Below are 22,280 nucleotides of genomic sequence, written 5' to 3'. Positions count from 1 at the left end.
TGTGAGGATAAGTGGAACGTTAAATGAATGACTGAATGATACAAAACTTTAAGCATTAGTGTACATAACTTTCCAAAAAAAGAAAAAAAAAATCATCTTTGATAGTCTTTTTAGAATATTGCTTTGTTAGCCTAAAAATGTTATCCTTGCCATTTTACGTCCACATTATTTTTTTCCAGTCTTGTTTGTGTTTGTTTGTTTCTTTTTGTTCACTTGTGTGTATTGTCGGTCGCTGAAGATATTTTAAGTATTTTAATTGAACATACAATAACGGGGTTAGTCTTGGATTGTGTTTCAAAGCTAAGGCATTTGCATTGCGCATCTCCCTACATACCGTAATATTCTCAAATAGGAGTTGGCACTGAATACCACCGGCTGCTTTTGACAAGGTCAAGGCTCATGTCTTTTGTGTGAAAATTTAAAGTATTGTCTTTCACATCACAAGTCATCTGCTGTGTTGTACAGCTGTCCTTATGTAAATGATAAACTCTGCACCTGTTTTCCGTAATGACAGAAGATCCTGTGTGAAGAGCAATGACCATTCTTTATTTTCTCGCTAAAAGCTAATCAAGAAAAATCTGTGCTGGTTCACTTAAGGCAAGGGTGTCAGACTCGGGTTGGTTCGCGGGCCGCGTTAACGTCAACTCGATTTCATGTGGGCCGGACCATTTTAGATATAATATTTAGATTTTTTTAAATAAATGGATTAAAAGAACTGGATTAAAATCCCTGAATATTCAGTTTTTTGAATAGATCTAAAAAATGTTTATTTTAGCTTTTTTTTAGTATATTTTTAGATTTTACAAAATGATTTTAGAACTAAAAACACAGAAAAAAATGATAAAAAAATTACAATTATTGATTTAAAAGGGGGAAAATCAGGAAATGTAATATACATCTATACTCTTCATTTTAATTTGATCCTAAAATAGAAATTCGGCACATGATTTACTTTCCCTGGCCACACAAAATGATGCGACGGGCCAGATTTGGCCCCTGGGCCGCCACTTTGACACATGTGACTTAAGGCATGTCATCCTGTACAAATACTTCTATAGCAAGCTTGCAGTGAAGTCCAACATCTGCTTTTATTCGGTCACTGTAAGGTCACCAATCACTATTGATGTTACTCCATGTTTGTGGTCAAACACATATTGTACAAGTGAGCTTATTTTGGGCAACTTTCAACGTACGGAGTGTGTGTACAGTGGCGTTTGTCTATGTATATAGTGTACACACACAACACACACACTTCAAAATAGAGGCATTATTCCTGTATAAAAGGACTGAACTACTGCCCACAAATAGTGTATACTAAAATCTATTAGTACATGTTGAGAGTCACCCTTCAGTTTGTTAGAATTGTGGAATTTTTCATCTTAAAAAGACAAAGCTAGAGACATCGACTAATTCCTTCTAAAATATAAACAGGATTCCTGACCTAGTGCCCTGATTCAGCCAGGCTTTCTTCTTTCTCATTGCCACTGGGAATTGAAGTTGTTTAGCTTAATGTATAATGCTTGGGGAATATTTTGCATTTTGGAGGTATGCAAGAATAAATTGGATATCAACAATATAGTAGACGAAACCTCCACAAAACAACAAGAGTCATGTTAGGAAATGAATAAAACAAACTATCAGCTCCCTTAAAGAAATGCCGGTTTCTTTGTGCAGGAACCAAAATGAGTGCAGACAATGCTGTGTATTTGCTCGTGATATTCCATCTGTTGATTTTTCTTTCGGAGCATCCTCGCCTCAGCCTTAAAGTGATTTCAGACAATGAATATCCTGCAGTAAATAAACATGACTCTCTGTATATTCTGTCATGTGGAATCGAAAATGAGATGCAGACTTCTACCCTGCCGGTAATATCACATCCAGTGTAACCCAGCTCTGTGGACAGGCCCTGCGGGTTTGCACGGCTACTACTGCTACACCCGTGACTTCAAGGCAAGCATTAAAATGGAGGGGTGGTGGCGTTGCCGGTGCTGGCTGGATTATGGGGTTTGAGGGAGGTGGTGTGGTGCATGCATGTGTGCATGATGCGTGTGCCTAAAGGGTGGGGGATGCTTTGGTTTAACCCTGCATTTTATGCGACCGTTATTATGCTCCCTTCTTGCAGAATGACTGTATTTATTACTTTTACATGAAAAAAGCAGAAAATGACCAATTATACTAAATATTTGACTTTGGATGTCCTTGTGGAGTAAGTCTCTGGGATCAGGCTGCATTCTTCTTATGATATTGACATCAAATTTTGGTGCAACAGTACACTTTTTTTATCATATAGTTGTATACTGCAAAAGTTTTAAGACAAAATGCAGAAATTTATGAGCTGTGTTGATCCCAGAGCATTTTCCCTATGGAATATATTAAGGCATACATTATGTTCATTAATAAATTAAAAATATATATAAACCCCAGTTATGTCAACTTTTACAGCAGAGTGCAATTGGTGTGGCATATGAACATTAGGCATGTTATGTCCATTTATTCATTTCTTTAAGTTTAAAATGGAAATATAAACCAGGTGATGTTGCTGTGCTGTCATTGGTATATTTAATGAAGGGTTCAATTAGTTTTTTTTAATGTACCTGGACTTTTGTTGCTCTCAATGACATGAACCATATTTATTTCTGCCACGTCAGACATTGAGATAAGCAAAATTGTGTTCATGAAATATTTTTATAAACCAAAGATTTGTCAATTTGTCGCTGAAATTGTTGTTGTTGAGGGTATGCACATGATAATATTGAACAAATTCTCCATTATTTGTGTATGGATAGCAATGAAAAGTGTTAGGAACATTCTAGGGATGTGTGTGCACCACTTCTTGGAGCTTGATTTTTATCTTTATTTGTATCTGATTTATTAATTAATTGTGGACATGAGGTTAGGAGATAGCCAGTAAAAGCTATGCGCACTGTTTGTCATAGGCGCAGCACAATTGTATTTGTTTTCTATCATTGTATGCTGTGGCAAAGCTACAATATTATGACAAAATGGGCATCATAAACAGCTGGAAGCTCACAAAATTCAAACATTTTTCACTGCCTAAATGGGTGCAAAGACAAGCGGAAGCAAAACTGAGACTGCTTCCCTGGATAATTGACAGCTTGACTTACTTTTGCTAAAACAACATAGCCTCAAGAATAGATAGCACTTAGCGTGTTGGTAGTCAGCTGCCATACCAGTTGGTAAACAAGGAATCCCAAGATAATAATGTGCATGCACTTTTAATTTATACCAAGGAAAAAATAACATGCAAGTATATTTATTCCCTGACAACCCTCCCAGTGCAGATGGATTGGACCTTTATCGCAGTCACTGGCAACCTGTGAGTTAAAATACAGACAAGGTCTTTCTGACATTTGAGAGAATATATCTAGTTTATAAAAAATATTTATACCATGATTTGGGAGTATAGAGTTGAAAATGAGCGAATGATTCCAAACACAGCCTCAGCCATTCTGATTCATTCATTCATTTTCTGAACAGATTTGTCCTCACAAGGTTCGCGGGGGGTGTTGAAGCCCATCCCAGCTGACTTCGGGCCACCCTGATTCGGTGGCCAGTCGATCACAGAGCACAAGGAGATGGACCACCACACCTAGGGGCAATTTAGAGTGTCCAATCTTCCTACCATGCATGTTTTTGGAATGTGGGAGTATCCGGAGAAAACCCATGCAAGCCCAGGGAAATCATGCAAACTCCACACAGGTGGACCGACCTGGATTTAAACCCAAGACCCCAGAACTGTGAGGCCGACATGCTAACCACTCATCTACCGGGGCGCCCAGCCATCATAAATTCAGTGCATTTTAGACGAGATCACATGATTTTTAGGGTTAGAGAACATTTTTTGTTAGTATTTTGAGCATTCAATGCGAGTGGTTACCTCGTCAGCCTCACAGTTCTGGGGTCGAGCTTTCGATCCCAGGTGTGGAGTTTGCATTTTCTCCCCGGGCTTGTGTGGGTTATCTCCGGGTTCTCCGGTTTACTCCCACATTCTAAAATCATGCATGCTCCAGCACCCCCGCTGGCGGTTCAGAAAAAGAATGAATGAATGAATGAATGAGTATACGCAGCTGGGTATGATGACAATTAGGCTTTTGTCTAGTCAATGATGATGACAAGCCTAAGTCTGATTTTATTTTTATTTTATTTATTCAATTTCCCATTAATCCACTAATTGCTAGACACTTTTCTCTTGACTCTAAAAACTTTGATGCTCTAAGGTTGTACAAGCCGCGTATTTAATGCAAATGAGCGTGATCTCCAGTGGCGTGTTGCCCTCAGGACGCGACCGCTATCCGCCTCTGCACCTTTAAGGCAATGAGGAATTAAAAGCGTCTGCAGGGGCAGGTGTGTGCGAGGGGTGGAGGGTGTTGATTCAATGTAATGCTCCCAACAGCCCATATGGTGCGATTACAGAGAGCAGGCAGCGGGGAAGAAGATATGCTTGCTCGCCTCTCGCTGGACGGACGCACCGTGGCGGTGGTGCTGGGGGAGATCATGACTTTGGGGTCCCATCGATGCCACCTTATTCTTTTTCGCTTACTTCTTCGCTAGTTTATGACAGATCCTGACGTGTTAGGTCATTGCGGGAAATCCCAGGTTCGGACTTTTTCCTTTCTTTTTATTTATTGCTTCTTTTTTATTATTATTTTTGAATGCAATCGAGTTTTGGGGAGTTGTGCATTCTGATTGTCAAACAATCAACTCGTGCACACGCCTCTGACTCAGCAGCACACAGATTTTGCACACGCACGTGCACGCGCACGCACATACACCTGGGTTTTAGCCCCCCCGCCCCCCTTAGCATCCTTTTGAGAAGCTGCAAGGCGAGGAGAAGAGGAGAGTGTGCGCAGCTCTCCCCGAGACAATCACCGGGCACATTAGTGCTCCAAAAGTGGGGCAAAAAAAGAAGAAAAGTAGCAAGGAGAAAGCAAAAAAAAAAAGTATGAGACTCGGGACTGCTGGCTTTGAAAAGACAAATGTTTGACATCACCCGAGACGCTCAGAAAAGAAGCCCAGGAAGGCACCGGTGTGAGGAAGAAGAGAAAGCATAGCTGTGGGGGATTGAACGGAACGGGGCATGTGGATATTGGCTTTTACCTTGTTCCAGAGCATCTTGAATGGTAAGTTTCAACCTTTTTTAAAAATTTATTTGTTTTTCATGCATGCATATTTATTTGTGATTTATATACACTGAGCTCGGAGGATGGATGTGACCCAAATTAATTGATTTTGCCCGGCAGTCAAAAGGCTGACACAGATGATAAAGATAGGTGAAGCAGGTGCAATATGCATTTAAACCCTTCAAGCTGTCCACCCAAATGCATCTCCAGCACCCCCAAAAATGTCTTGATCAGAAGGCCAAATGTCTCCACTTTGCACTAGCAAGTGTTTGTTTTGAAATAATGAAGTTATTTTTAGAAAGGAATGATTGGAATGTTATTTCCATTCAAAAAATGCATTTCTAGGAGTTTCTTTCAAATTTACCTGTGATGCTACATATTCTCCTGGCGCCACTGTGGCCCTTAGTAATAGGTGACGTACTTGATATAATGAACATTTGATTTGCCACTCTTCTTCCTTAAGTAGATTTACTCAAATTTACATTTTAACAGTCCAAAAAGGCATGCGAGTGAAGCAAACAACAGCAAATTGAAAGTCATTTCTTGTATATTTGAAATGAAATGCTTATATATACACTGTCCTTCCCTCCCTAATGTGTTTATCAACGTCAACAGTATATTTTTCAATTGAGGGAGGAAAAGTAACAAATGAAATGCATTTTTAATCTCAAAACTGAAGTACAATGTCACAACATAGAGCTCACATTTACTGTATTTGAATTACGGGGCCAGTTCAAAACACACACGAAAAACGCATTCGCCATTCAAATGGACAAAAAAAACTCGGTCTCCTTTCAAATACATTGCTTGTTGTTTTCTTTGACCTGTATATTTGGGTGAGTGCTCACTTGCGTGTTGTAGAAGCTGTGCACGCATACTTGTGTCATGAATTTTAATTTCTATAATCAATAGAAGGAAATTGATAGCTTATTGCATTCAGTTGCTGGCCAGCGTCCCTTCAACGAGGAGGGGTTTATGGCTGCTTGCGTGTGTGCGAAAGGCAGGGTCGATGAAGGGAAAGAGAATGGTGAAATGTCAGTGCGAAAACACACCAGCTTACATTTTCACATAACAGTACGCAATCAAAATGGAGGCTCAAGAAAATCTGAAAGCACGAGGCACAAATGTGGGGAACAGTGAATTTTACAGGTATGAACACATTTGAGCCGCATTGAGGTGCCGTGATGTGATATGGTGTGCCCCTATAATGGATTTCCCCTTCTGCCTGGGACGAGAAAATAAGATTTCGGAAGGCATTTTGGTCTCGGCGTTGCGCCTTTTGTCATCCGATGCCATATATTGACACGGACTGAAATTGCGTTTCCTTTACGCTTGTGTTGAAACTCATAAAATAACAATAAGGAATCCTTATCAATCATAAACATTTGACTGTCTGATGTTTCAAATGAGTCTTTTTTTATTGTTGTCTAAGGGATTATCAAACCGGCCTGTGGCAAACAGATAGGAATTAGGGTGGCGTAAGTGGAAATATTCAATTTTTGCTGTGTTTTAGATTTTTTTTCTCCCCCCCACCAATGGAAAGGCAGATTTTATTGTTTATTGTTTGGGTTGCTGTTAAATTAGATTTCACTGTAAGGCCTGCTTCACAAACTATTCTTCTTCATCTTGAAAATGAGGTGTTCATTGGCTGAGCAAGCCTTGTCAGACTGAATGAATGACCTTGTCGACAGGAGGCAGCACAATGATTGGTTTCTAGACAATTCTTGTTGTTTCAGAGTTAGACCTATCAAATGCTCGCTGCTCTGTCTCTATGGTAACCTCCTTAATGGCTGTCCAAAAACATTCACCATAAAGGCTATAGAAAACTATGCCATGGTTGAGGATTGGGAAAAAGAATCCTATTTATTTCCTGTTTTTTTGTTATTTACTATTTTCTGCATTGTATCATGGGATGATATAGCATATCGCTATAATACATCAGTTTACCACTAAATGTTTGTATGCCAAATATTTTAGGCAGGGATTTTAGTACGGGGAGATATTCGAATTTATGTCAATAATATGAAGGAAAATAGAGGTGATCAACCTGTTAATTTACAATTACAATGGTAGTTGATATACTGCATATGACTCGCCACACAAAAAGATAAATGGATGCAATTATTTTATTTTATACTATATATTTTTTTTAATATATATTTAATTATAATTAATAACTTAAGACCCCCCTAAAAAAAATCACATTCTTCATTGTCCAATGATGCGATGGTGAAATATTATTGATTTCTTAAGATATGCATCCATTCACTATATTTTGTTTTATCACTTTGAATTAGGATACGATAAAAACTCCTAAGATTAGAAGAGAATGTTTTCTCCTTGTCCAAAGTTTAATTGCATGAAGACAAAAGGCCAAGGTGCATCAAAAACATACCCCTGCTCTATGTTAATTGAACATCAAGACCTGCAATATTTGTTTTGATTTTTTTATTCAAAACCATGTTTTTTTTCTTGCCTGTTAATGACCCGATTTAGCCATCAATATATACAAACACGAATGGAAACTAATTCAATCTTTCCCTTAGAGGTGCCTCAAGGCAAAACAGTATCAAGTTGAAATGGCCTATTCACATTCTGCCTGCGAAGACGTTAAGAGGAGCAGCAGTGAAATACCAGCCCTGAACAGGATTAATCCGATGCTTAAAGACTCAATCACATATTCGCTCGATAAAATAACAGTTAAACAGCGATCAGGAGATCACAAAACCAAATTTTTACCTCAATTATCACTGACCTTTTCTCCGCAGAAAAAAATGGGGAAATACGGAATCTCCAACTGAATCTGTAGCTAGTTTATACGGTAGTATGATGGGTCAACCTGCCAGTTTTGTCCTATTAGCACAATGGAAAATTGTCTTGGACAGGCTAAGAGTTGAAATGGCCAAATAGCATGGCACTAATATAACCAGGTTATGGAGAATGATGAGTGCAAGTGTGGGATGACCCTTAAATTAGGCAATAAAGTAAAACCTGAGCAGTTTTACTGTCCAGCACATTAAGGGTTTTTAATGGGAAATAATTATGAAATCTGATTACTGTACCTGTACATAACACTTGGTCAAGTAATAAATCACCTTGAACTGCTTTGCTCTGATATGAATATCTAATAGGAAGCATTTAGTGTACCAACATCCTTAACTTGAATTTGTTGGGTTACATTCTGTGTAATTCCAGCTAAAAAGGCTTCTAATATTGGGTAATGCTTACTATGATGTGCGATCATAATTGATATCCCTAGTCATTCGGACTAGTCGGATAATGAGGACTACTCTACTGTACGGCGCCTCCTTGAGCCCGTCTAGCACTCTAATTAGGTGCGAGCTTTGGCCACTAACTTGCGCGTGTGCTTTATCCACTGCAAAATCTAATTACTGATCATACCGTCTGTCTGGATTCTAGCAAATCAGAGGTGTAATTGCACAAGGCGGCCTGTAAATGTCTCTTGCATTAAAATGTTAACGATATCATTTAGCATCTGTGCGCAAAGAGGCTGAGGCAGGAAAGCCCTCAGCAGCCAGATGTATGAAGGTGTTTGATCATGCGTGCAAAGTGAGATGGTAGTACATTTGGCGGGGTTCCCCCTCTCAGACTACCTTTTCGGGAAAGAGGACGCTCGGCACCTGTCAAAGTGACATATCATATTAGTGTGCTGTACTACGCACAGATACTGTAGTGGGGAAGTGAGAGAAACGACTAAAGTGTGGTGGGGAAGTTGAATGGCATTTTCTATTTATTTTAGCTTGATAAGTCACTGCTAACAAAAAAGGAGTTCAAAACATTCAGGAAGTGAGAGAGATGATCTAGCAAGTGATTTGTTAATCAAATGCATATCACTAAATTAGTGGTTAACTTTCAGGTAGAAATGAAACAAGCCATCCTTGGAATAAAGGTAATCTGTTCCTATTTGTTGTTGTTATTGTTTTGTATTTGTCATGATGGTCATGGACCACTGCATAATGCGACATCCTCAAAAAAATTTGATTTCTGCCAAAACAACAGTTGAGACCTTTCTTAGGACGGCATCTTTTTTTCCTCCAGAATTTATAAATCATAAATTAGAACAATTAGAATGAATAGGGCGAGTGCTCATGTTGTTCTGTGTGCCAGCAACACAGTGCTTGTGTTGTGTGTAACTTAGCTGAGCTTTTCTTCATGGCAGAGGACAGGTGGTGGAAGTATGATGAGTTTGCCATCTATCACTCACCAAGACAAACATTGCAGTCGAACTTCATAAATACTGCCTCTTAATCCAGTCTTGCACGAATCACAGCCAGGCTTTGAACTCCACACACGTTGAGGCCCAAGGCTGAATCGATCTTAGGCCTGCACGTAATGCATGTGGCCGCGATGGCGCAAACTCTGCATGTCAAACTGAACACACCCCTAATTGAGTTTCTAGTTTTTACACAGATACACATAGATTACACATAGGCCATTTTTTAAAATTCCTTTTCCTGGATGTGTGTTGCTACAACTTCCAATAAATCCAGGGAGGCAAGACTGAATGGACAAAGTGACCCCAAAAAAAACAACAACAAACAAAGAAAACCAACGACAAAAAAACAAATGGTTTCGGCTCAGTTTTGCCAACTCTACTGTTTATTTATAAACTATGGAAAGCTGCAGAAAAACTATAGTGTGTACAGTGTGAGTAGTAATGTGCCGATGTGCTCGCTCTGTGGGTTTAATTGGGTAGCTCGGTGGGTGTGACATAAAGTAGTGCGGCTGCTGGGCCTGATTTATTTCCTTCCAGGCACTCATTGATCTCATAGCCTCGCGTGAGACTGAGTGCAATGTCAATAATCTTAGCACTTGGTGGTATTCCTTGATTTTACTGACCTCTTTGCACGTTTGTGGTGTGATGCTGCAGTAACTTGTCAACGGGAATTCGAATACCCTGTTTTTACTTGCCTTTCCATTTCCTTTGTTGGGTTCCATCTGTGTATGATATTAAACAGATTGCGAAATCTGATTCTCTGTACTTGTATGGTAATATTTGAGGAGCTAAAATGCTGTCCACAGAGATCTACTTATCTGCAGATGCTCCTTCACAATAAATCTGCCCTACTTTGATATGTTCCATTACCAAAATAAGGGACTGCTAGTGACTATGCAGTATTGTTCCCAGTAAATGGTCATCCAACATTTTATGCCAGACAAGTTTATGCCACATATTGTGACATAAACATTGGACTTCATTCCCAGTAGACTTAATCTTGGTTTCGGCATTGATTCCCTGTCTGGATCTAGACATGGTCACAGTGTCTTCTCGTTTCTTGGTCCATCTTGGTAGCGATGTAAAGCCCAAGTCATTTGTCTCCTCTTGGATAAAGTGTGTCTCCTTATCATGACTATCAATCTTGTTTCAGGAAGTAAATACAGCAAAAACACATTTTCTCCATTGCTGGTGAGTGTCAGCAAATCTCTTTCCAATTAAATGTTTATTTTTTTGGTAGTTAGTCTTCAGTGTCCCTCTTTTGTCTACCTCGAACCAAGGCGCAGAGTAGAGCCACGTAGCGCTGTGATTTGCCTGTGCTTTGGAAAAGCAAAATAATTGCACAAGGTTATTTAACAGTAAAAGTGAATCATTTGCTGTGGTTATCCTTGACAAAAGGGAGCCATTTAGACCCGTCCCCAGAAGCTTGTCACCATTTGCATGTTGCGAAGTATCTCCATACACTGTTGCTAGTCCATCTATTATGTATTGCTCTATGCCACCCTATCTAGAACACCCATCCCCACCAGTGATTATGGTAATTACTATTTGATCAGATGATTAAATTAATACATGATTCATTCAAGGTATTAAAATGCTCAGAATACATTTGTGTCTCTTTGGTCCACAAGAGCCCCCGTCACTAGAGAAAAGGATGACCGGAGCACAGAGCAGAGGAAGTGTAGACAAATATTGCTCCTTTTTATTCAGCCTGTGGCACTCGAGCTGTAATAAACCAAGAGGGGGTGGTGGGTGGTGGGGGCTGAAAGAGATGGGTAGAGGGATGGGGAAAAAAATGAGGTAAAGGAGAAAATAAGACAGTGTATGTACAGGGTGGGGGATTGCTGAAAGGAGCCGTGCTGTGGTCCCCTAAGTGTTGAATAAACATGCTTGGTTTAGGGAAAATGGCTGTGATAAATGTTTAATATGATAAGTCCATAAAGACGGCCAAATGAGTCTGGAGTATTAAAATGAGCATAGCACGCAGTAGCAGCTTTGAAGGAGTTGGGGGGAAGATGATGGCAGACAGAGCTAACAGGATGAGAGCAGCCAGCTGCTGTGACATCGACATTAACACACTACACCAGCTGCTGGTCACAGGCGTCTTTTGGAACAAATAGGGAAGCCTGTATAGCTTCAAAAGTCTGCCATGGCCTGATAATGACATTATCAATGCAAAAAAAATTAGGCCTGAATCATGAATTACGTGACTAATTGAATTGATTTGTAAAGTGATTTGCTTGGTGACCTCAGAGGGTCACATGTACAAGACCTGTTGCGAGCAAACTATTTCAAAACCTGATTCCCTATTTTCTTCAGAATGAAGAAAAAATAATAATTATTGGGATCAATGGCTATTTTTGGATGCCAATTTGTGGGTGACTGTTTTCATGGCTTTTGAAATGTAAACATTATTTTAATGAAAATCAAATGGCAACATCGCAGTATACAGTACATTCTAGTTTCAAGGAAGTTTAACTATCTCTCTGACGCAAAAACATTTGAATGACTTGTCTTATTGCTCATATTTTAAGCTAGTGAAATAAGTATGGTAAATAAGCAGGCTCAATAACATTTAAAGAAAGACTAGCGCCATATATATATATATATATACCCAGTTGTTGATAGGAGGAATAATATTGTCTATAATACACCATTCTGCACGTGAACACGTCATCCATCTACAACCTAAAAAGCTTTTATCACTTTCATTTCAGCCTTTTTAATGAAAAATTTTCTCATGAAGAAAATGACATCTCTAAAATATGACAGCACCAATCAAATTTTTGCTTGATCGATTCCATGGTGCTCAAAAATTCAATATTTCCAACCGAATCGATGAATTGTTATACTCCTTGTATTGAACTAAATTTATGTTTAGAGGCCAAAGGTTAACTGTGACTTGTAAATTTCCTCAGCAGCTTTTCCTCATCGCCTAATGCAAGGGTGGCCAAACTATTCCATGAAGGGTAGGGATGCCATTTTTGTTCCAACCCACCTGTTCACCAATCTGGTGTCCTACAAGTGCAATCCATGGATTGCAGTCAAGTGCAGTCATTGGTTAAACCGTCCGAGCTGGATAGGTTGGAACAAAAACCTGCTGTCACAGCGGCCCTCGAGGACCAGTTTGCCCATCCCTGGCCTAACGCTCCTAAGGGTGGGTCAGTGAAACCCGTGCTGCCGTGCGTGTTAGCTTGCCGCACATGCAGGTGGATATTGGTCATATTAGGACAACGTACACGGCAACTCCTTTGAAGGCCCTCAACCTTAATGACTGCTGACATAATAAGGTTCGCTGTCCAGGACCGTCTGAAGTCAGGCCTCTGTCAGCAACAATCTGTGCAACGTGAGCGCTGCTGTTTAATCATGTTATCAAGAGAGACGATGTATGGTGACCATTAGATTACTTAGGAAGGGATTAGATTATATCCACTCAAGTCTCAATCAGACGTCTGTGAGTATCACAGTGAAGCACAGAGGTTCCCTTTTTACTGGCATGCTGTAGCAGCAACAATACTGTGGCTGAATGGCTTGGAATGTGGCCAAAATTGACTGAAAAACTGCCTTTTGTTGTATGCGCCGCTGTGGGATAAACAAATGTGTATTGGTGAGAGTAAATAGTAAATAACTCGTTAAGTACTTTGCAGTCGAAATCTGAATTTGTTGATCGTGTATTCATGAAATCAAGAGTGGGCAGCATCCGTTAGTAAAATCTTTATAAATATATTAACACACTAATTCAGAAGCTGATGACGATTGTTATGTTTAGCTCAAATTGTTGAGCAACAATCTTCCCATTCAAGAGCACAATTTTTTTTTTTCTCTTAACATGTGAGACTTCGAGTAATGCTGAAAATGATGTGCCTTTGTAGTGCAAATAACCCAAGAATGACATTTGAAAATGGGATGCATCCAGTTTTGTCTATCAAAGGGATTAGTATTTGCATACTATAAAGGTTCCTTTTTTCCCTTAAAATTCAAATTAACTAGGTCAAGAAGGGAGAAATGTCATAATATAGGCCTATGGAGTTCTGGAAAAAAATATGTACATTTATTTTAATGACTAATTACGCTTCATGTTGATTCCAAAGGGTAACGGTTTAATTGCAGGATATTCATACAAGAAAATGCAGCATTTAATCGATATGTAGTTATTGAAAGGCATTCCTCATGAATATTTTACATCCACATTTTACATGAGATCTTACTTTATACCATGACAACATCCAAATCTTCAACTGAGACTGGCAATTGGTGCTTTAAATAGTCGATGTATGCTGACACACATCTGCATCAAAATCCTCTGACAGTTATTCCAATATTTTTGATCATATAACTCAAATTTATTTAAAACAAGAGGTTGAATTTAATATATTCTGTATTTAGTTTTAGAACAAATTTGGTGGGAAAATTTGTGATATTAGTCTTCGACGAAGTGAAACACATTTACAGTATTTTTCCATTACAGCAAATATAATTGAATTGGCTTTTCTTTCCCACTACTCTTTGAATGGAAGTATTTTTTTTCTCTTAACTTTGCCGCAAAAGAATAGCTCCCCACTTTGTTCTCTCTTGCGAGCTCCTATGCAGAGGCGGCAAGTGTATAATTTAGACATCATCATTTAAGCATAGGCCCTTAAACATCACAGGATAGATCTGTCGGTGAGGATCAGCGGCATGCACGCAGCCCACCCTTTCTACTGTCACGGCGCTGCTTAATATTCATGAGAGCAAATTGGAGGACAGTCATTTAGCTTTGGCGCTTGGTGTATTGCCTCCGGGCAGATGAGTGGGAGCGTTTACTCACTTTGGACCGGTTGGCATGTGCCTGTCTCAGACACATTTTCCGTGTTCAATCTCATTTGTTGCCTTGAGAAATGAGTGAATCAATTCAGGTTCTCAAAACAACAGACATCATTTGACTGATTTTCTTCAACTTTGACTTGCGTAACTTGTATTTCCGTCTCTGAAATTTCGTCACTAACCAAAACAGCTTTACTGATCTGCGAAAAAATTATCATTTTCTGCAGTGACATTGTTAGGAATTCATATTTAGAACAAAATTGCTTTTTTGGAGACATCTGGCAAACCCTTGCAAAGAGGTACAGAAAATAAATGGATGGGTATCTAAGAGATCTCCAACAACCACGGGGAGAAAAAAACGTCGTCAATTATAAATGCATATATAATACATAATTCAACAAGGCCACTTTTTTCACCTTTACAGTTTGGCTCATGAGAAATGACGCCAATTACGGATTTCCTCCCGGGCAAAGTAATAAAGTGGCTGGGCGCAGAGGCCGTTTGTTGGGGCATGACATCGTCCTCTTAGACCTCACATAGGTACCTGCGTTACCAGACTGTGTGTGTCCTGGCTGAGGGGAGCGTACTCAATTAAGAAAACGAGCAGTCAATTGTCCAATTTTTGATTAAATCAATCTGTTTTTTTTCCTCTCAGCCTGGGTGAAGTGAGTTGCTCTCTCATACTTTTTGTATGTGCACCAGACGAATAAAAAAAGCTGTGTCATAAATCCAAATCCAATTTATCCGATGCACACGCGGAATAAAAGCTTTCACAGCAAGCACACACATCTCTCATCTACTTCTCTACCACCTCAATTAAGTCACATACCTAAATTGTTTTGCTGAAAAGCACTATTTCTGTTTATTTAACCTGTTGGTGCTTTTAGAAAAGTGGAAATATACTGTAAATCACAATTGAGAAAAAAAATTGAAGAGATTGGATTTCTGATTTACGCTCAAAAAACAAATGTTGATCTTTTACCATCTGCACAGATACTTCTAAATAGCTTAACCCATTATCTTTAGCCTCACATTTGATATTTTGTGTTATTGAGCTCATTTTTAACTGTCCGAGAACCAGCAATGTCAAACACTGTCGTAATTATTGTTATGCCTACAAACCTAAATACGTAAATGTCACCAATATTTGTTTGTGTATGCTTTCTTTTAACCATTTCTGTAAATATTGTATGGCAGATGGCTAAATAGTCTGTACCTAAACGATGGCTAGAGAAAGCGATTAAACCACATCTTTATTCTGCTCCACCTTAATCTTTCCTTGTTTAAAATCGCTGTCTTATATATGCAACATGCACAAATGAGTGTACAAAATTGAAGAATTGATTTGACTAACACAAAGTGGCACAGAGTTTTAAGCCTGTGGGCAAGTTTTGGAGTAAGACATGAGAATCTTGCTGGTTTCAAGTAGCGGAAGTAGAGGAAAAGATTGGAAAAGTCTGCAATCTGAAACCTTTTCAGAAATTCATGAAACTCTCAAATGTTTCCTCCCCTGGGAAGGACCAAACCAGCTGTTAGTGTCACTGCAAGCCATTTAGAGCAGAACTCCAGAGCTCGTCATCACACTCCGATGGAAAGCTAGGAACACGAAGCGAGTACTCAATGTACATATATTTTTCACCTGGATTTGCTCACAGCAAGAGAGAATCATTTGCTGGCTTTATCTACAAGGCCTACAAGCTAAATAATCAAGATACCTCAAAGACGTCAGTTGATATGATAGTCACGTAGTATTGCTAATGAGCGGGTCTTGTTCTACATGGAATTTGAGTTTCCATTGATCAGGACTCGTAAAAGAAAGCGCACAAAGCGCTTCTGATGCATGCAAATGGGTACATGAGGGATAAAGTGTGCTCACAATTGATATTTTCTTCCTCCACAGTTTTCAGTGAGGACCTCCATTCCAGCTTATACTTTGTCAATGCATCGCTTCAAGAGGTAGTATTCGCCAGCACCACAGGGACCTCCGTGCCCTGTCCTGCTGGGGGTGCAGCCCCCGCCTCACTCCGCTGGTATTTGTCGACCGGTGAGGAGATCTACGATGTCCCGGGCATCCGTCATGTTCACTCCAATGGAACGCTTCAGATCTTCAACTTCTTGCCATCCAGCTTCAGCAAGCTGATCCACGACAACACGTACTACTGCACTGCCGAAAACCCCACGGGCAAAATTAGGAGTCAGGATGTCCACATTAAAGCTGGTGAGTACAAGAGAACATTTTGTACTGATGGTTAAGACAAGAATACATTAAAATGATCAATGGAAATTTAAAAAAACAAACAAATGCTGACTAGTCAAGGTGTTTTGTTTTCACCGTTTGACTTGCATAGTTTCACGGGAACCCTACACGGTCAGAGTGGCTGACCAGAAAGCTATGCGCGGCAGCGTAGCCGTCTTCAAGTGCATTATTCCTGCGTCTGTTGAGTTCTACGTCAGTGTTGTATCATGGGAGAAAGACACAGTCTCACTCAGCTCAGGTAAGACCGCTAAGTTTCGCGCATTTAAGGAACTGTGATGTGATAGAAAATCAATTCACTTGCAAACATGTTCATTCATTCATTCACGGTGGTGTTGGAGCATATCCCAGCCAACTTTGGGCATTAGGCATGGGACACCCTGATATGCTTGCCAGTCAATTGCAGGCCACAAATACAATTAACTATCCATACTCACACTCATACATAGGGACAATTTAGAGTGATCAACCAGTCAAACATGCATGTTTTTGAGATATGGGATTAAACTGGAGTACCCGGAGAAAACCCACAGAAGCCCGGGGAGAACATGCACACCCCATACAAGGTCTGGGTTATCTCAGAACTACGAGGTGGACATGCTAACCACTATCCAAACAGGTAACACATCTTCACTAGGGTACACTCCAATTTCAACCAATCTCATGTACGAAACAGTTCAATATATTGAAAAAATGACTTCCCTGCCTGTTGAATATTTTTCTGACCTTCTTACTTCTGACAGACAAACAGACAAAAAAGCACACACACAGTTTTTATTCAGAGTCACTTTGTGTTGCCATTAATCTGCATTGATGTTAAATCTAGCGAAGGATGCGCTCCCATCTTTTTTACATCTTTCTTTGGGTGCTTTAAAATGTCGCTGTGTGAGTCAGCTTACCTGTTTGCCTGGTTCTTAGCTTGTCAAGGGCTTCACTGCGCCATATAGTAGACGTAACTGTTGTTTACCTAGCCAGAGGATGATAACAACACTGACTAAATCAATAGACCTTCTCTTTTCTAAACATATACTGTTCTCTGAATCACTCAAACTAGATGAATTCCTTATGAAAAAATGAAAACAAACCTTCATTTTTAAAGCAATGTGATTCAGCATGGAAAGTTTATTTTATTTTATTATTATTATTATTTTAAACTTTCACCTACAGGCTGATTTCACTTCCTATTCAGGGACCTGTAAGTGAGCACTTGATGTCATTTGACTCAGGGCAAAATCTGGGACGGTGTTTTGGTGACATTTTAAATGTGTCTGCTCAAGCATGAAGATGTGTCCTCTGATCCATGCCGGAGACTTACTATTTACGAGCGAGCTTGCTTGACTTGCTCACTGCAAGCTGCCAGTTAAAAGACATTGCCTAATGTCAAAAAAATTTGGTGAAATGTGCAGCAAATAGATATGATATCGATGTGTAAACAAACGGAGTTAGGAAGAATAACACAAGGGCTGGTGTTTTTATCTGTGCCCGAAGGATCAAATACTCACCTATTACACATATTTGATATTGCTCTAAATGCAAACAAACTAAAATAAGAAGCTGTAAAAATGATTAATGATATAAAACGTCCACAAGGCTTTTTTTCCACCACCTTTTGCGGGAACCACAATATTCGGTGGCCTATGTTTATTCCAATCTGTACTGCAGCAAGTGAATACTGTCAAAGGCATTAACACATGGTCAAAATCACTGCTGCTTTCTGATAAATATTTGATGGTGGAATCTGATGCATGAGCAGAGACACCTCACACTGTTATGGAGAGGTTGCGTATACTCCAAGGGCAAAGGGGGCTGCAGAAGGGTACCAACAGAGCTTTGACAGTGGCAACGAGATAGAGTTTGACCCACCTTGGGTTTCTAGCTCCTTCTCCAATTCCCCCCTTTTTTCCTCTCTGGCTTTTTTTCAATTTTTCATGAAAGAAGACCTGGTCTCAGTGGACATAAAATATAGCTATCTCACAGCCTTCTTGAATTATTTATTTTGGGTTTTTGTTGGGGATGCGAACATCTCTTGCATCAGAAGGTGAAGGATGAGCAGTCATTGCGTGGAGAGGTGCAAAATGACATGTGGTCATTTTCTTAGATTTTCTAACACATCTCAAAAGTCCAGAAGAATGCGTTGCTTACCGGTTTCATTGCAAATACTCCCTTAAACGGCCATTTTCTCTTTATGTTGCATAAGTCTCATTAGATTTGCCAGTGTTTTCAGGTGGAACTCCAAATCAACTGGAACATAGAGTGCCAAAAATAATGGAATAACAGCTCAATCTCAATGGGTTTAAAACAGATTCATAATTACAGAGTAGGCCCTGTCTTAATTAATCAGCTCTGATTGAAAACTTAATTATAATATGAATTACCTCCCAAAATAAGGACTGCTTAGTAGACATTTGAAGTGCCCTGTTTTGAATGTGAATACGCTCAATGCGAGTTCACCGGCTGCTTGTGTTGCCCCTAACACGCTATTAACCCGTCAGGAAATTTAAAACGATTCTTGCATGTACTGTACAGGCTTTCATATGCCCTGCTGCTGTCGTTTGCTGCTTTTGATAAACAATTGATAGAACTAATGGAGAGATGAAAGAGACAAAGGGAAGAAAGGCAATGGACAAGGAAGGGGGAGCGCTGTGCTCTCTTATTCTGTATTAAATGCTGGAGCCTTGTTTTGAAGTGATGCTGTTGTCAAACACACTGTTGTGTGTTGAGTGGCTCTCAGAAGTGTGTCCTTGTTGTGTTTTTCCATCTTCCTACTTACTTTCCTAATCATTCAAAAATGTCTGGCAGTGCAGCAAACTTGGCGGCCTTGGTCGCAAGAAGAAGAGCCAACAAAGAATGGATATTGAAAAAGTAGCACACATATATGTCAGAGAGACCTTGCACACCAAGGTTTGGGTAGCTTTGCAAGTAAGAACAAATGTTTTAATATAACTGGAGTATCATTTATCAACTAGAATGTGTGTTTTTTTCTTTTTTTAATGCATTAGTTATGACCTATCATCCTGAAGCCAGCAGGAATCCATGCAGCCTCTCTTTTGAGTTCTCATTGATTTTTCATGCTTTTATTTGATGTTCGCCCTTCACTGCAGGGCGATTTTTAAAAAGTTTTCATGAAAGGATTTGGCTTGCCCAAAGATTCCACTTTAATTGTGAGTATCTTGTCGATAAAATTGTTTCGGGTGATATGCATTAAAAGTAAGTGGGCGCATATAACAACAATGCTGTTTTTGTTAAATTGGACGTTTTCTTCTGCACTGCTTCACAAACGTGATATACTAGATACAGAATATTAACGACAATCCAAGACTTTTTTTTATGTTGTTTTAATGGCAACAGGCGGATTGAAAGGTTTACTGTAAATAGATTGTTTGGCTTTTCCCATACTTTGCTGTCATAGGTGAATTAATATAGACATGTTTGCGATTGGTAAAAAATAATTTTAATCGAAATGAAATGCATTTATGCAAAACATCTGATTATTTCACAAGGAATAGTTATTACTCCTTTTTAACCTTAAGAAAACATACAAAATATAAAGCAAGAAAATATACAAAGCCCTTTTAGGAAGACTGACAGATGTTAGGAATGGCAAATGAACAGTTTTATTGTAGTATATAAAATATATTTTTCATACCTTTTTCCATTCATTGCTGTAAAAAATGAATAAATGGATGCTGGTGATTAAAGTTTGCATAATTAATAATATTTGAAGACAAACCAATTGAAACTAAATCATTTCCAAAAAAACCCTGCTCATCTCACTACTTTTCTTAAACTTTTCTAAACATTCTGTATCGCTCCTGTTTACATTGTGTCAAGACTCTACTTACAAGTGAAGTTAAAAAATCCTTGCATAATATATTTTCCTTTCAATCCTTTCTATCCACTAATGCTGGCCTTCACCAATGCCCTCTTCTCCTTCGCATCTCATTGCATAACCCTGCCTGGCAACGTGCCCCAGTCAATTTCCTTCTGTATAGAAAATGCAGCTTTCATATTTGCTTTATGCAAATTGACAATCAGCCAATACTCGGGGCACATATTTAAAGAAAAAACATCCATAGATACAGTAGATACTGTACATAGTACATGTATGCATGCATTTAGCCATATTTAAAAAAACTTTAATTGACTTTTAGTTGCAGTCCTATTCAAGCCAGTAACTATCCAACTGAGCATTTCGACCTCGAGAGGTTGTGCATCTTGCATTCTGTGCAGGCTTGAATGCCGTTCTTCCTTAAAGAGTGCTTAAGGAGCCTAATGAAACTGTTGGCTAGGTAATACAGTCCAGGTCTTAACCACACTTATCTGCAGGGATGTTAAGGATGTCTTCAAATTGGTTACTATAGGCGTTTGGCTGTAAAGCATCACGGCTCCCTGGAATTTATCATGCCAGCAATGTGCAGGCGCCTCCATTTTTCACAGAGATTGACAGTGAGGGCACTGAGCGGCAGGCAGAGACGTGGGTGTAAATCCAACACGCCCAAAGTCAGGCTAACCTTGAAAGAAGGCCGGTGTGATAGAAATGAACTCGGCAAGGAAGCAAGTTAGACGGAAGGAAGCAAGTTGTGTGTGTATATAAGGTAATATGTACGAAGCAGATGTAAAAGGTGGAAGGGAGGTGAGTGGGCGAGGTTCTTTGCTCGATAAACAAGGGGCTGCGTCACGTTGGCCACATGATCTCTTTCTCACTTTCCCTCCCTCCATCTTGCTCTCGTCTTCGTAGACTCCTTCTCCCACAAACCTGTCTTGTTTTGCCTCTGGTTAGGGTGGCTGAAAAATGGGTCAAGGCTCTGGCAGGAGTGGCTGATCCCTGCATCAAACAACACTGCAATCATGCCTATTCAAAAAAACAATGTAGCTGATTATTATAACTACAGTAATCCCTCGAATATCACGGTTAATGTAGACCAGAAATGGTCACGATAATCGAAATATCGCAAAGTAGGGTCACTTCTATTATAACTACCTTTTTTTCCTCCTTCATTGCTGAGTCCTAGTAGCACGAGTGGCTTCCAGCGTGGATTTTCACATTTTTATTAACTTAAGAAATAAAAAATAATTAATAGCAGAAAAAAAATCACAAAGGAGTGAAGTTGCGATAATCGAACCTTCGATTATAATATTGTGCATGTCTTACACAGTTAAATTTTGGATGACTACATTTAATTTTAAATTAATAGTACAGTTGCACAACAATATCTTTCTTGCGATAATATATGCGGTCAACCTAACTTTGCTTCAAAAAGATCTTATCAATTTGAGACATTTTCGACTCTGAAAATATTGCATGTAGATTTTGCTTAAGGAGCTACTGGCAACAAACATTCAGTATCAATTAGATGCAGCCCAATTTTCATGGTTTGGAAGCCTGGGCTCATGTATGAATGGTTGTTTTTCTGAGTGATTGATTTACAGTGTCAATACTCAGCAATACTAACAAGGAATAGCGTGATGGATTAAAATAAGGGCTTCTATTTTTTTGAAAGGCCCTTCCTGAAATCACAGAATGTCAGAGGGCTTGTGTGTCCTTGAAATTGGTGTAATTCTGTATGTGTTTTTGCCTGTACGTCATCGATATATAAAACTATAATATTGGAAATGCCTTTTGGTTTGTTGGTGCTTGGATGCACTTTTCTGAAAGCAATTTATAAAGGCCCAGAAAAAAAAATCAATACTTGTGTGCATTAATTACGCTGCTGCCACAGAGAATTATGGGATCATGAGCTGAAGGGAGCATTTTGTGCATTTGTAACATATGAGTGCTGTGTGAAGGGAGTTTAGGGATTTGGGAGAAGATGAGCCTTGAGACCCTTTTAGTGAAAAGTGATGT

At 39.3% G+C, this 22,280-nt stretch overlaps 1 protein-coding gene across 15 annotated transcripts in view; it reads left to right on the top strand.

Annotated features, from left to right (window-relative positions):
- The window catches only part of dscamb (Down syndrome cell adhesion molecule b), a 98,806-nt gene that overhangs the window by 7,265 nt on the left and 69,261 nt on the right, over positions 1-22,280 (top strand). For 13 of the 15 annotated variants that reach the window (XM_077612371.1, XM_077612374.1, XM_077612381.1 and 10 more), the window contains exons 1-3: positions 4,382-5,141; positions 16,082-16,399; positions 16,530-16,676. In XM_077612371.1, the coding sequence (XP_077468497.1) occupies positions 5,099-5,141; positions 16,082-16,399; positions 16,530-16,676 (508 nt within the window). In that variant the 5' untranslated portion in view covers positions 4,382-5,098. Of the gene's footprint in view, positions 1-4,381; positions 5,142-16,080; positions 16,400-16,529; positions 16,677-22,280 lie in introns of those variants that run through there. The other 2 variants (XM_077612384.1, XM_077612382.1) reach the window with 2 other exon arrangements.

Source organism: Stigmatopora argus, chromosome 10 (assembly GCF_051989625.1).
Source record: "Stigmatopora argus isolate UIUO_Sarg chromosome 10, RoL_Sarg_1.0, whole genome shotgun sequence".
Classification (NCBI taxonomy): domain Eukaryota; kingdom Metazoa; phylum Chordata; class Actinopteri; order Syngnathiformes; family Syngnathidae; genus Stigmatopora; species Stigmatopora argus.
Note: the sequence above shows the minus strand (reverse complement) of the source record. Positions and strands in the feature narration are given on the sequence as shown.